The sequence below is a fragment of the Penicillium manginii genome (genome assembly GCF_028828005.1).
Source record: "Penicillium manginii strain IBT 31320 chromosome Unknown utg000008l:1.0-3226943.0:1.0-3228205.0, whole genome shotgun sequence".
Classification (NCBI taxonomy): domain Eukaryota; kingdom Fungi; phylum Ascomycota; class Eurotiomycetes; order Eurotiales; family Aspergillaceae; genus Penicillium; species Penicillium manginii.
The window spans coordinates 2,614,162-2,629,520 of NW_026643109.1; the positions used below are offsets into that span (position 1 = coordinate 2,614,162).

Genomic DNA, 15,359 nt, shown 5'->3' on the forward strand with positions numbered 1-15,359 from the left:
AGATAAAATGATATAGGACTATTTCACGGCTTATTTAAACGGCAAATCATGGAATCAACAAAAGGAGGCACAACGAAACATAAGAGAGTAGTATAGAAAGGATGCAAAGAGATGGAACAGAAGAAAGAAAGAAAGACAGAAAGATAGGAGAGAATCAAGACGAAAAAAGAAAAACACAAAAAACACAAAAAACACAAAAAACACAAAAAACACAAAAAACACAAAAAACACAAAAAACACAAAAAACACAAAAAGCACAGGGCCTGCCTACCCTTCACCGCAACCGCATAAGCCCATAAACCGCTGTCAACGAATTTGTCAACGCCCGAATCCCCGCTGAGGTAGTATCATCCGCCGACGGCCGGGAATTCCCCCCGGGAAACCCTCGTCTCACTCCTCGCATCACTCCCCGCACTAACCGTCCGCGTGGTTCCGTACGGATGTACGATCGTCCGCTTGTCCTGGGAGTCAGCTATGGACTGGCGCACAGAAGGCGTCGGGTACCGCACGAGCGAACTGCGTCTTCGGTGGTGCTGCGCCTTGTAGGCTAGTAGCAGAGCTTGATCGCGCATCGTCGGGTTTTGGATTATTTCTTCGACTTGGATGTCGAGTGCCTGGGGGCTGCCTGTGCTGTAGAGGGCACAGAGCTGCACGGCGAAGATGAGGTCGCCCCATATGTCGAAGAAGGGGGTATCCGCGGTGTAGGTGTCTGGTGCGATGTTGGGGAGGGCCTGGCGCCAGGCATTCTCGACTTGGGACCAGGAGGCAAGAGAGGAGAGGGGGGGATTCAGAGTGCTCGTCTCTGTGCGCTTGGTAGGTGCGGGTGCGGGCGATGGGTGGGCGGTTTAGAGGGAATGGAGTGTGGCAGGGGCTGGAGAGGAGGTATGTGGAGAGAGGAGCTTCGACGTTGGATGAAAGCGTTTGGATCGAGTCTGCCAGCATGTCCGCGAGCTGATCAGCCAGCGCGGGCGGGAATGTGCGGTCCGAGTAGGTAAAGTCCAAGGTGTACTGGCCCTCGTCGGCAGCAGGAGCCGACCAGATCCATACGTCGGCGCAGTCTGTGGGTGGGGAGAAGGCTGCAAGCTGGACGGAAGTAATGGTTGCTGCAGATGCTTCTCCGACCCCATGGCCTAGGTTTGTATGCTGTAGGATGGAGCTGAAGCGCGTCCAGCGCGGCCAGTTGGTGCAGTTCTCGATGATGTCCTGGAAGCCCAGTGTCTCGTGCGGGATCGTCGAGCGATGCTGGTCTTGCACCGCGTGGAGGAGGTCTCCCACGGTCCAGCCGGCGGCCATGCGCACCCGCACGGGAATCATGTTGACACAGGGGCCGGAAATCTCCTCGATGCAGTCGTGGCGAGAGTTGCGCCCGGCGGTCACCTGCCCGAAGACCACGTCGGTGGTGGAGAGCAGCTGCCCGAGGACGAGCGACCAGGCGGCCTTGGTCAGAGTTGCAAAGGTGATGCCCTGAGTGCTGAGCGAGTGAGGCTCGACGGTGCGGATGATGGAGCGGTTGACCGGGCTCTGGAAGGCGGGTCGGTCGTGGACGACGAGCTGCGTGCTGGGCGCATTCTGCAGCAACTGCCGCCAGAATGCGCGTTCCTGGGTCAGATTGGCCTGCTGCTGGTAGTGGATGAACAGAGAGAAGTCGGGGGCTGGGGCCAGCGGCGTGCCCGCGTAGGCGAGCTTGATGTCGTTGAGGATGGTCGGGACCGAGACCCCGTCATACTGGGCGTGCTGGATGCGGATGATGAGAGTGTGCTGGTGGCGCCCCTGCTTGGTCAGGATGAACCGGATGCTGCCGGCCCCCAGGCGCACGGGGCGGAGCATGTCCTCTTGGATAGCTGAGGCGACGAGTTCTTGCCTGGGGCAGTCATCGCAGTCGTAGTGGAGGAACTCGGGGTTGTAGGCGCGCAGCACGAGCTGGTATAGCTGGCCCTGGCGGGCAACAAAGACGGTCCGGAGGATGGCGTGATGTTGCACCACCTGCGCACAGCTCTTGCTCAGGCGAGACGCATCGAGGGGTCCAGTGAAGGGGATGGCAAAGTAGCAGTTGTAGCCGCGTGTGCGTAGGTGGCCGCGGGCCAGGTTCCACGACTGGTGGTCGGTGGCCGGGAGGACGTCCTCGACCTGGGCTTCGGCGCGCGCATGCTGCGGCGGGGTGCACGTCTCGAGGAATTCGCCGAGGCTGACGGTGCCCAGCATCGAAAGCGGCTGGTACTCGCCCACCACGGGTGCGGGCTCGCCTTGAGAGGCAGACAGGGCCATTTCGCTGAGGCGAGGGTACCGAAAGATGGTCGCGACGTCGAGCTTAATATCCGCGGCCCTCGCTGCCGCCGTCAGCCGCATCGCTGCGATGGAATCGCCTCCGATGCGGAAGAAGTCGAAGTCGGCGCCGATCGTGGTCGGGGATACGCGGAGAGCGCGAGCCCACAGGCTGCGCAGCCGGAGCTCCATCTCGGTCGTGGGTTCGCGCCTCAGCGAGGCTGCGCTGCTGACGTCCAAAGCGCGGTTGTACGCAGCCTCGTCCAGTGCATCGACCCATGCGGAGATTTGTGGGCGGTCGAGCTTGCCCGAGAGGTTGAGGGGGAGCTCCTCGACCGCGAGCCACACCGTGGGGACCATAAAGCTCGGGAGCCGGTCCGCAAGCACGCCGCGAAGGCGGGAAACGTTGAGGACGATGCCCTCGTGGTGCTGGACGTCGACGAGGTGGATGGTGGATGTCTTGATCTTCCCCTTCTGTTTCTTCCTTGGGGCGAACTGCTTGAGAGCCAGCAGGGCGACGAGGCGCCTGGCACACCGGCCTGCGCGTGGCATGGTGACCATGGCATGCTGGATCTGGGCATCACGGAATAGATGATGTTCAACCTCGCCCAGCTCCAGGCGCTGTCCGTTGAGCTTCACCTGCGTGCCTTTCCTTCCAACGATACTCAATGTTCCATCGGTGTTGTACCGAACCAGATCTCCGGTCTTGTACATGCGGCGGGGGGGGGAGCCCCGGCCCTGAGCCTTCCCCTTGCGTGCCCATTCGGGGTCTGTGATGAACGCCGCTGCTGTCTTGCTGGGTTCCTTGAGGTAGCCACGCGCGAGCCCTGGACCTTCAACTAGCAGCTCGCCAACGAATCCCACAGGGACAAGCTGGTGGTGGTCATCGCGATCTACCACCCAGAGCCTGGCTCCAATGCGCTTCCCGATATTGGCCGGACTGGACTGCGCTGTAATTCCAAAGGCGCAGTTAGTCCAGACCGCGCACTCTGCAGGTCCGTAGCTATTAATGAGGCACAGCCTGTTTCCCCACCGGTCGAGGTTCTCCGTGGTGGCGTGCTCGCCGCCCAGGACGAGGTAGCGCAGCGAAGGCACTTGATCGGGCTGTAGGAGACTGGCAACGGTCGGGGTGAGGAAGAGCCAGGTTGCCTGCGTGCGAGTGATGGCGGCGGCCAGGTTACTCATACGTTCGTCCTCCGTCGGCACGCACACGCAGCCGCCGTGCATTAGTGTCGTGAAGATCTCGCCCATGCTGACGTCGTACGTGTAGGCTGCGAACTGCATCACCCGTGCCTCGCGGTTGATGCGTAGCGCTGCGGCGTGTTGGCGGGCGCCGGAGCAGAAGGCGCCGTGCTCCATGACGATCCCCTTTGGGGTTCCTGTGCTCCCCGAGGTGAAGACGACAAAGGCTACATTGGACGAGGTGACGTTTGCGTGGGTGAAGCGGTCGTGCATGGCGAGGGACGCGATGAGACCTTCGTCAACCACGACTGCATGCTCTACCAACGACGCAAGCCCCTCCTGGTGCGCAGCACTCGTAAGAGCGACACGCGCCGAGGCCGTTTCAGTCAGGAGCTTCTTGCGGGCCGCCGGATACGCGGGGTCCAGGGCAAGATACCCACCGCCGGCCTTGAGGATCGCAATCATGGCCACGACCGCCCAGGCGGACTTGTGGAAACAGATGGGGACTAGAGATTCAGGTCCGACGCCCAGTGTAGTCAGGTAGTGGCCCAACCGGGAGGTGAGCACGTTGAGCTCGGCATACGTGAGCTGCTTGTCGGCGGCACTCACCGCGGGGTGCGACGGATACTGTGCCGCTACTTGCATGATATTCTCGTGGATACACTGCTCGAGGCGTTCGGGCGCCTCGCCATTCCAGGCGAGCATGTCAGTCAGGTCCTGGTGACCAACGAGACTGACCTGGCCCAACGGCACGTCGGGGCTGTGTGTGAGCTGATCCAGGGCGGCTTCGAAATGCTGCAGCATCCGGTCCATCTGGCCCTCAGAGACCAGCCGGCGATCGACCTTGGCTGTAAGATCCAGCTGCTGCGGTCCCAGTCGGCATTCAAGCACGATCGGGTACGTGAGGAACTCCTCCAGGCCGGCTGAAGCTACATCCTCCAGCTTCCAGAGCCCCTTGCCTCCGCCACTACTGCCACTGCCGACCTTTTGCGCGGGCTGGATGACGAGCAGGTTCTGGAAATTGGTCATCTCTTCGTGCTGCGGACTCAGCGTCTTGATCCGCTGGAGGCCGGCGTGTTCGTAGGGGATCATCTTAGTACTGTGGTTCTGAACGTAGCGCAGGAACTCCATGACGGTTTGGTCCATCTTGACGCCCAGGCGCACCGGGACAGTAGTAATGGTCGGACCTGTGAGCTCGGCGATGCGCTCGATGGGAGCATTGCGGCCAGAGAGCAGGGCACCGAAGACAATGTCGTCCGACCCCGAGTAGTGAGAGAGAACCAGAGCCCACGCCGCGCGGATCAGGGTCCCGGACATGATGCCCTGTCCGATCAATGAGCCAATGCGGACCGTTCTAGTCACGCTGGTATCCGCCCAGGGCATGAAGCGCTCCGACTGCGGGGCGGGGAACGACGTCGGGGTCCCCGTAGCGAATTGGCCGCGCCAGTATGCATCCAGCTCGGCCCAGTCAATGCCCTGCACGTACTCGATGAAGCGGCTGAACGGCGGCGGTGCGGGCCCGGGAGGGCCGTCGGCGATGTATGCGCGCTCAACCTCGAACAGGATCAACGGCAGCGACCAGCCGTCGTACAGCGAGTGATGCGCGGTCCAGACGAAGCGTCTATTTGCGTGGTTTGGCCGGACGATTGCATAGCGCGCAAGGGCAACTCCAAGCACCATCTCCTGCTTGCGGTCCTGCGTGATGTACTCGCTGACCACCGTGTCGACAGAAACCCAAGGCATGGTCTGCTTCATGACGACCTGGAGCGAGCCAGAGGACTCGGTGTGTATGATGCGAGTCCTCAAGATGGCGTTGCGCTGGGCCGTCAGATCCCACGCGCGCTTGAACCTACTGAGGTCGATGTCCTCCGGCAGTTTGAAGACGCTTTGGAACATGTACGAACCCGGCTGTCGGATCGAGAGGAACATGAGGCCTTCCTGCAGCGAGGAGCACGGCATAATCTCCTCCACATCTTCTCTGCGGATGCCGTGCTGCGTTTCGATGCGCTGCAATATCTCCTCGACTGGCTCAGTCGACTGGAGTAGCTTGTATTGTTGATCAGACGCCTTGGTTACATTCCCGGTCGTCTGTACTTCGAGCGAAGCAGCCAGCTCCCTCAGCTGAGGATATTGGAAGACCTGTGCCACGCTCAAGGATAGTCCACGCTCGCGCGCAGCAGCCGCCAGGTTGATGGCGGCCAGGGAGTCGCCGCCGAGCTGGATGAACGTGTCGTCCACTCCAATCGAGGCCCGATCCAGATGCAGCGCGTCGGCCCACAGGGTTTGAATGGTCTCTTCCATCTCCGTGACTGGGGCCTCTTTCTTCTCGGCCGCCAGAGAGCTCTGCCGGATATCGTCGGCCGATAGGCGAGATGCAATATCCGCCAGCTTTCTCCGATCGGCCTTGCCTGAGGGCAGTTGTGGGAGAGCCACCATGGGCAGGTAGATTGACGGGACTGCATATGACGGCAGATGAGAGGTCAGCGAGGCCTGTAGCCCGCGGAGCATCTGGCGGAGCGCGTCGGTCATGCTTCCCTGTGAGGGGGAGAGTTGCAGACACACGACGAGCGCCTTGCGCTGGCTCTGCGCCTCGAGAGGCACAAAACAGACGACGACATCAGTCAGGCTAGGTAGTTCACGTCGGATGTGGTCTTCCACGTCGAGGAGATTGACCTGCTGCCCGTGCACCTTGACCTGTGCATCCCGCCGCCCGACAAAGGTGATGGATCCGTCGAGGCTGTATTTGACTACATCGCCGGTCTTGTACATGCGTCGCGGGGCGCCACCGGGCGTGACGGCCCATTTGGGATCCACGATGAAGCTGGCGCTTGTCCGGACGGGGTCGTCGAGGTAGCCTCTGGCAAGCGTCGGTCCCTCGATGAGCAGCTCACCGACACAGCCGACTGCGGCCAGCCGGTCGTGGTTCGCCGTATCAACAATCCAGCAGGACGAACCGACGGGGGTGCCAATGTCCAGTGGGTGGGTGTTGAGGTCCACCGCCCGGTTGATGATGGAAAAGACACAGGTCTCTGATGGCCCATAGCCGTTGATCAGGTGTACCTTGTCTACCCAGGTTTCAATGTTGTCGCGGCCAAGAGCTTCGCCTCCAAGCACCAGTGTCTTCAGACTGGGCACCTGGCTCGGTGAGATCGTTCGAACCAGCGAGGGGGTCAAAAACACCCACGTCGCCTGGAACTCATCGAGTGCTTGTGGCAGGTGGTTCAGGCGCTGCTCTTCCGAGACAATACACACACAGGCACCATTGACCAGCGCAACAATTGTTTCGAGGATACTCGCCTCGAAAGCGTACGAGGCAAAGTGGAGCATGCGCGAGCTGCGGTCGAGGTTCATCATCTCGCTGTGGACCAGAGCCGCGGTGACGAAGGATGCGTGCTCCATCACCACTCCCTTGGGTTTTCCGGTGCTGCCAGAGGTGAAGATCACGTACGCGGAATGGTCGGGGCTAGCGTTAGGGGAGACGTAATTGTCTGATGTTGTCGCGGGGAGGGACTGGACCAACTCGTCGTCGATGACGAGAACGTTGTGTACAAACGACTCGCACATGCCGCGATGCCGCGCGCAGCAGAGCATGAGCTGGGCTTTGGCCGCTGTCACGATTCCCTGAAGTCTCTCACGTGGACGCGTGGGGTCTACGAAGACGAATGCACCGCCTGCTTTCAGCACGGCTAGCTGTGCAACAACTACCCAGAGAGACTTGTCAAAGCAAAGGGGCACGAACACGTCGGGGCCAACTCCCATCTGAACTAGAGCGGTGGCAAAGCGGGATGAGAGCTTGTCCAGTTCGCGATATGTCAGAGATCCATCCCATGCATCGATCGCCGGAGAATCTGGATATTCAGTGGCGTAGGTTGAGATCTGCTCGTGGATACAGATGCTTCGACGCGGCGGAGGAGTACCGCTCCAGAGCTCGATGTCCATGGTGTCCTCTTCACTGACAAGCTCGAGCGATCCAATGGTCCTGCGCGAATCTTTGGACAAGCTGATCAGCTGGAGGAGGATGCTCTCAAACTGATACAAGATGCGCTGCATCTGGGCCTCCGACAGGGTCGTCGAGGCATAGCGGGCGAGGACGTGGAGATCGCCTTCGGCGCCCGACTGCTCTAATTCGAGAAGCAGGCCGTACGAGTTGGGGTTCGCTCGGAAGCGCTCATGCTCGCGGCGGTTCCAGAAGGCCTCGTCGAGGGGTGGGCGATAGGAGGCAAGGTCCATCTGCAGCACCGTGTCAAAGTGGCAGGCGGCGTCTGCCTCCTCGCTCAGTCGCGCAATGTTATGCAGGCCCATGTGCTGGAACTCGGCAACTTGCCTTCGCTGATCGTCGATGGCAGTGAGGAACTGGTGCACCGTCTGGTCTGCGGTGATTACCATTCGCACCGGCACCAGCGATGTAGTGAACCCGATCATGCGCTGGATCCCTGACAGCTGCATCTCGCGCCCGGGCAGCACCTCGCCGAAGACGACGTCGGGTGAATCTGCCCAGCGGCTCATGACGATCGCCCATGCGCCCTGCACCGCAGTCGGGAGGAAGTGGTGGTTGTCCTGACTTGGGAGGGTAATGAGGTGGCCGAGCTCCGACTCAGCCGGGTCTCGTTGCGTGCCAACGAGCCCCGAGGGGAAATGTGTTGTCTGGAGGTTGGCCATCTGCGACTTCCAAAACAAAGCTGCGCGATCATCGCTGTTGAGATCCTGCACCCGGTGCGCCAAAGTCGCAAAGGGAAGTGTGGAAGGCAGAGATAGACCCTGGTACGCTCTTTGGACGAGCTGCAGAACCAGCGATAGGGAGGTCGAGTCACAGATCGCCTGGTGTACGGTCCAGACCAGGGAGGAAGGCTCCGAAAAGGCAAGGCGCATTAGAGGCTGGCCGTATGTAAAGGAGATGGCCATGTCCTTCTCCAGATATCCATCCAGCTCGACAAACGTGACGAGCGTCATTTCCTCCTTCATCACCGCCTGGAATGCCTTTTCATGTCGTGACAAATGGAAGATGCGAGTGCGCAGGATGGAATGTTTGCTGATAACAGTCATCCAGGCGGTTTGCAGCCGCTTCCGGTCGATGTGTCCAGGGAGGTTGAACACGTTCTGTAGCACGTACGCTGAAGGGTCTCGCGCAGTGGCGAGCATCACCGCCTCCTGCGATGGGGAGCAAGGGTGGGCCTCTTCGATCGCCCCTGACGGAAGCTGATAGTTGTTCCGGATCTCCTCTATCAGCGCCGCCGACTCTGAACCCTGGGTCTGTTTGTCTTCAGCATTGCGGGCCTGGTCGACCAACAGCGCCATATCGCGCAGCTTGGGCTTCTGGAAGACCATCTCGACGGCCAGAGGCAGGTCCTGCCCTCGCGCAAGACTCGCCAGCCACACAGCGTTGACCGAATCGCCGCCCAGGCGCAGGAAGCTGTCGTCAACACCGATAGACTCCGCGGGGATATTCAGAGCCTGTGCCCACAGAGCCTGCAGTGCCTTCTCCGTGCTGGTCGTCGGCTGCTGCCTCGTCCGGTCAGCCAGACCGTAGTGCGCTACCTGCTCGGCGCCAAAGGCCGCTGCAAGCTCGCGCAGGGTCTTGCGGCTGGTTTTGCCGGAGACGGTCCGGGGCATGCTGGCGGTGGGGATGAACAGCGAGGGCACCATGTAGGAGGGGAGATGCTCGGACAGCACGTCAATTGTCTTGAGAAACGTCTCGCGTAGCCCATCTGACACTTGTAGCAGATGCTCGACGCCCGGTACATGCTCGAGTTCCTGCTGGCCTTCCAGACACATAAAGGCTGCGAGCATCTCCTGCCCATCGCGGCTAGAGGGCTTAACCAGCTCGACTGCAAGGTCGTCGACAGCGGGGAGGGCGCGGCGCAACTGGTATTCCACCTCGCCCAGATCCACTCGCTGGCCTCTGATCTTAGCCTGCGAGCCCTGCCGGCCCATGTACGTGATCGTGCCGTCGGCGTTGTACCGCGCAAGATCGCCAGAATGGTAGCGGCGAGTAGGCTCCTCGTCGACGCCCGGCAGGATAAACAACCTGAAAACAGAGGTGGTTTTCACTTCGTCATTCAAGTAACCAGTAGCCAGCGTCGACCCTTCGATGATCAGCTCGCCGACGGCGCCCACGGCCGCCAGGTGGCTGGAATGGGCCGGGTCCACGATCCAGACGCGGCCCACGTAGGGGCGCCCAATATTTCTGGGATCGACCGAATCGCCGCCCGCAATGTCCGCTGTGGTACACCATACGGTCGTCTCGGTTACACCGTAGATGTTGACTAGCCGAACGTGGTCTTCCCACATGGCCACGTCAGTTCGGGCGAGCTCTTCGCCGCCGAGGGCGAGTGTCCGCAGGCATGGGATATCAGCTGGGCGAAGGGTACGGGCTACTGTGGGAGTAAGACACGCATGGTCTGCCTGCATGGCTTGGATCGCGCTGCTCAAGTCGCCTACGCGATCCGAGTCGGATATCACGCAGACACAGCCGCCCTGTGAGAATGCTCCTAGGATATCGCCAATGCTGACATCGAACGTATACGCGGCGAACTGCAGCACCCTCGAAGTTGAAGTATAGCCCAATGCGGATGCCTGCGCTGTGACGCTCGTGCACACCTCTCCGTGCGCTTGGATGACGCCCTTGGGATTGCCCGTGCTGCCGGATGTATAGATGACGAACGCAGGATCGTCCGGATGGATTGGTGGCGTCTCCAGCGTTGCGGACACGCCGTCGAGTATCAGTTCGGACAATTCAACAACGTGCTCAACCTCGAGGTCCTCTACGTGCTGGGCACTTGCTGCGGAAGTGACCACGACGGAGGCACTGACCTCTCTGGTGATGAGAGCATTGCGCGCAAAGGGGTAGGCTGGGCTGAGGGGTACACATGTGCCGCCAGCTTTTAGAATCGCAAGCATAGCGACGATCGCCCAGGTCGACTTTTCAAAGCAGGTGGGGACAAAGACGCCCCGTCCGACTCCGAGGCGTGCGAGGTGCGCAGCAAAGATGTCGCTCAACTGGTCGAGTTCGCGGTAACTCAGACTGCGATCCCAGCCCGCGACTGCAGCGGCATCCGGGCGGGCCTGGACTTCGTGCTGGAACATTTGAGGAACTGAGATTTCCCGTCTTTCGCCACGCACGGGGTTCCAGTCGAGGATCTGCTGGAGGTCCCGCTCGCTGAGCATCGATAGTTCCGACAAGCGGGCATCAGGGGCTGCGAGGAGGGTGCGGAGGATGGTGGTGAAGGTGGCGGCGATGTTCTCGACGTGCCAGGCGGAGAGGCTTGATTGCCAGTAGTTGAGCGAGACATGGACACTTACTGGCGAAGCAACAACGGTGACGGTCATGTCAAACTAGAAATTAAGCAAGGTCAGCTTGTGCTTCTGCTGGGGAGGAAATTGGGTGCGTGGCTTACCTCTGTAGGATCATGCGAGGCAACCGGCGCAAAGCGCAGACTCTCCGGGGATGACGAAGCAGCGGAGGTAGAGGGGGACCAATGAATAGACATGATGGTGTTGAACAGCGCCTGCTCTGCGGTGCCGAGTGCATGCTGGACGCTGGCCAGAGAGACGTGCTGGTGCGACAGACCTTCCGCGTAGCGCGCCTGCACCTGGGAAACGAGATCCACCGGCCGCATTTCTCGGTCGATCGAGATCTGTGATATCAGGATATTGATCAGGGGGGCCAACAATCTCGTCAATCCCCGCGATATCGGCATCGCGGCCGGAGGTGATGTTGCCGAAGCAGACCTGGGCCATGCCTGTATACCGCTGCAGCAGCAGACCCCATACGGATTGGAAGACGCTGCCGGCCGTGACGCCTTGGGCACGGCAGAAAGTCGAGAGCGAAGGGGCGGCCCAGTCGAGGTCGATTTTCAACGCTGCATACTCGCGGGGCGTGTCGGCTAGTGCATCTGGGAGGGGGAGGTGGCAGGGGGTCACTTCACCCAGGGACTGTTTCCAGAACTCGATCGAGTCCTCTACGGGTTTGGACGTGAGGTACTCGACATAGTTGCGGTATGATGGTGCAGGGGCTGCAGACAGGTCGTCTGTGTAGCCTCGCGTAAGATCGTGCAGCAGATTCGTCATGGAGCTGGCATCGAGGATCGCATGGCTGGCCTCCAGCTGAAGAAGAACCCGGCCACTCTCCGTCTGGACCACTGTCACGCGATGTCGATTTCGGCGCTCCTCGTGGCTGAGGGGCTTCTGTGCGGCAAGCGTAGCTGCGACGGCGTCATCAGCGCAGGTCAGCAAGACTGTGTTGGCCTCGCCCTCCCTGAGGACCAGCTGGTCGTAGAGGGTCCGCGCGTCGGCACTTTCGACAAAGACTGTCCGCAGCATTGCGTGACGGTCAATGAGCTTCTGCCACACGGCCAGTAGCCGGGAGGGATCTGGGGTCCCAGGGCCGGGCAGGGTAACCTCGTAGGTAAACTTGTCTTCATAGGCGCCCGTCGAGCGGCGATGACTGAGGAGGAGGCCCAGCTGCATGGGAGAACAAGGGTACATGTCTTCAACATCCTCGAAGCTCCACACGTTCCACTGCGGCAGCACCTCGTCCTGCAGCCGATCCAGATCCTCGTATGTCAGAGCCAGCAGGGGATAGTCGCTGAGCGTGGGCCGGGGCGGCATCACTGCCAGCTGAGCTACAGCGGCGCGCAGAGTCTGCTCGTACGCGCGCACCCACTTGCGCATGTAGGGCAGCTTCCGCATCCTCTTGCTAAGCACGAAGTTGACCTGCAGCAGGCCGTCGCTGACCACCGCCGATATCTCGATCAATGCCAGCCGGGAGGTATTGTCTGCAACGTCTGACACCGCTACTGTTCGCTCCATCTGCAGCAGGCTGTCGGTCCTCTCGAGCTGCTGGAATTGGCCCAGGTAGTTGAAGAGGATCTCGACGGGTTCGTGGTGTGTAAAGGCCTCTTTACCCTCCTCGCTCAGGTAGCGTGATGTGAAATAGTCGAATCCGCGGTGGGGGACCTGGCGACGCCGATCCTTGGTCTGCCGAATGATCTCGCTGAGCTCGGTGATTGTATCGTCGACGGCCAGAGGCAGCATCGTCGTAAACCAGCCAACTGTTGTCGACAGATCCATGCCAGGCGACCACGGCTCGCGTCCGTGGCCTTCAGTGACCACGGAAGGCATGCGGCGGTCGGAAAAGACCTGCTTGAAGGAGGCAAAGAGGGCTCCGATCAGAACATCCATGGGTTCCGTGCGGAGGGAGACGTGGCAGTCGTGAAGCAGCGTGCTGGTCGTCCTGGCATCGAGGACAAAGCGCTCCGACAGGACCTGCCCATAGCGATTTGACGCATCGGCCATGCCCCAGTACGCAAGGTCAGCTGGCGGCACCTCGAACGGCAGAACCACCGTTGGGGCCGGGAGAGTCAGGGCGTACTCGCGCTGAGCACGGAGCCATTGCTGGAACGAGTACGAGTGCGGCTCACGGTGGGCAAGCTGCCCGTCCTGGATGTGGTTGGAAAGGTCTTCCATAATGACACGCCACGAAACCACGTCGATGACCAGGTGGTGCGCAACGAGGTACAGGAGCTGTCCGTCGTTGCTGATCTCGATCAGGTCGGCTGAGAAGGCCTGTCCGCTCGTGGGGTCGATCGCCTGCTGAGCATGCTGAAGCAGACTGGCCAGGTCTTGCCCTTTGCTGCCTGTGATGCTGTGGGACCTCATCGTGTAGGAGCCAGTCGCCTCTCGCGGGATCGACTGACTCCAGCGGCCGTCGCGTGTCTTGCTGAACTGCGCCCGCAGCATCGCATGCTTCAGCACCACTGCATGAACGGCAGCCTCAACCTCTTGGACAGATACTGGCCGGTTGAATCGCAACTGCATGCTTTGGTTGAAGCGGTTGATCTCATTCCTTGCGCCGTCGATGTAGAGCTGCTGCACGGGCGAGAGGCCGAAGGGGGTGTCGTAGTCGTCCTCTCTAGCAGCCTGGTCGACTTGCTGCGATCGAGCCGCCCGAACTGACTCAATCACCTCGCGGAACGTTTTGCTGCGCAGGATGTCGCGCACATGGACAACCAAGCCCTGGGCACGGGCGCGAGAGGACACCTGCATCGCACTGATCGAGTCCCCGCCGAGGCCCACGAAGGATCGCGAGGAGATCAAGCAAGAGCGGTCGACGTTGAGCACGTAGGCAACGATCTCCCGGAATGAGGACTCAATGGTGCCCTCCTTCTCCTGGCTCGTCTCGAGCTCGTCCTCAGACACCGTCTCCATCTCCCCGAGCACGCCTGGATCGGTCAGCCCTTCCACCCAGCGCGCCACCTTTACGCGATCAACCTTGCCGGACAAGTTGAGGGGAATCGATCGGACCACGATGGACACGGACGGAACCATATACGCTGGGAGCTCGCTGGTCAGATTTCCTTGGATGGCACTGCAGCGAGGATGCTGATCTGGGTTGATTTCCAGCTCGCCCGCAGTCTCCGGCGCTCCTGTAAGCGCAAGCACAGCGACCAGGCGAGACTTGCAAGCACCCGCTGCAGGGATCCCCACGACGGCCTGGGTGACCTCGCGATGCTTCAGGAGATGGTACTCGATTTCGGCCAGCTCCATGCGCTGTCCGTGCAGTTTAACCTGCGAATCCTTGCGGCCGAGGTAATCCAGGCTGCCGTCTGGCGTGTATCGGACTAGGTCGCCGGTTTTGTATAGCCGTTCTTCGCTGCTCAGGTCGAGTCGGGAGGCCCAGCCTGGACGGCGAATAAACGCGCCCTGGGTCTTTGCCTCGTCGTTGAGATATCCTCGCGACAGCAGTGGGCCCGAGATTAACAGCTCTCCCACGCAGCCCAGGGGAAGGAGGCGATTGTGATCTTGCGGATCAACAACCCACACTTGGCCCAGCAGGGGCTGGCCAATGTTGGCGGCGTGGTGCGACGCAGAGGCAGTCAGATCTCTGCACGTGCTGTAGATCGTACACTCGGCAGGACCGTAGCAATTGAAGAAGCGATCGAGTGGAGAGGCTTCGCCGGTCCAGGTGTCAATGGCTTGCTGATTGACAGCTTCACCAGCCAGCACAAGTGTCTTCAGGCCCGAGAGTGCAGAGGGGTCAAGCAGGCTCGCCACAGTCGGTGTCAGGCACGCCCAGTTGGCGGCGAGGCTGGTGATGGCGTCGCTCACACTGTCCAGTCGCTGCTGCTCAGACGGAATGCAAACACACCCTCCATTGGTAAGTGAGGTAAAGATATCTCCAATGCTTATATCAAAGACGTAGGAGGCAAACTGGAAGACCCGGGCTCCAGGGCCAATCTTGAGGCTCCTGTTATGGGCTGCCATACTGCTGCAGACCGCGGAATGGGGTAATACGACGCCTTTGGGTGTTCCAGTACTGCCCGATGTGTAAATAACAAACGCGGCGCTGCTTGGGACAACGGGCTGCAGTGGAGACGTCGGCTGATGGGGTGTGCGGAGGACCGTCGAGTCGTCGATCGTTAGTACTGGGATAGAAGGAGCAGCAGATTTCATCTTTGCCTCATGCAGTGTCGACGCCAGGATTAAAGATGGATTGCAGTCTTCCAAAATGGCCTGGTGACGACTGGCAGGGTGGGCAGGGTCGAGCGAGACGCATGCTGCACCTGCCTTCAGAACTGCCAGCATAAAAACGACCGCCCACTTGGACTTTTGAAAACACAGTGCGACGAATGGTTCAGCCTTTTCTGCGGGGACAAGTGTTCGGAAATGCTCGGCCAGCTCTGTCGATTTCGCATCCAGCTGTTCATACGTGAGGTCGCCGTCCCAGGACGAGACACCAGGCGCCGAGGGAGTCAGCGCAGCCTGCATCGACACGCGCTCGTGGACGAGATCCTCGATCAATTCTTCTTGTGCAACACGCCACTTCTGGATCTGCTGCTCGTCGCGCAGACTGAGGATGTCGACCGCGGCGACTGGGCGGTTGGGGTGGCGGATCATCTGCCACAGGGTCTCTTCAA

At 60.5% G+C, this 15,359-nt stretch overlaps 2 protein-coding genes across 2 annotated transcripts; both read right to left on the bottom strand.

Moving 5' to 3' along the window:
• Positions 1–468: 468 nt before the first annotated feature.
• On the bottom strand, positions 469–10,770 carry N7533_011606 (non-ribosomal peptide synthetase; the record flags this gene model as incomplete). The annotated part of the gene is made up of 1 exon (XM_057108256.1): positions 469–10,770. One exon carries the CDS (start codon positions 10,768–10,770, stop codon positions 469–471), a length of 10,302 nt encoding a protein of 3,433 aa, XP_056955634.1.
• Positions 10,771–10,848: 78 nt separating this feature from the next.
• On the bottom strand, positions 10,849–15,339 carry N7533_011607 (non-ribosomal peptide synthetase; the record flags this gene model as incomplete). The annotated part of the gene is made up of 1 exon (XM_057108257.1): positions 10,849–15,339. The coding sequence occupies one exon, from the start codon at positions 15,337–15,339 to the stop codon at positions 10,849–10,851; it is 4,491 nt and encodes a 1,496-aa protein (XP_056955635.1).
• Positions 15,340–15,359: the final 20 nt, after the last annotated feature.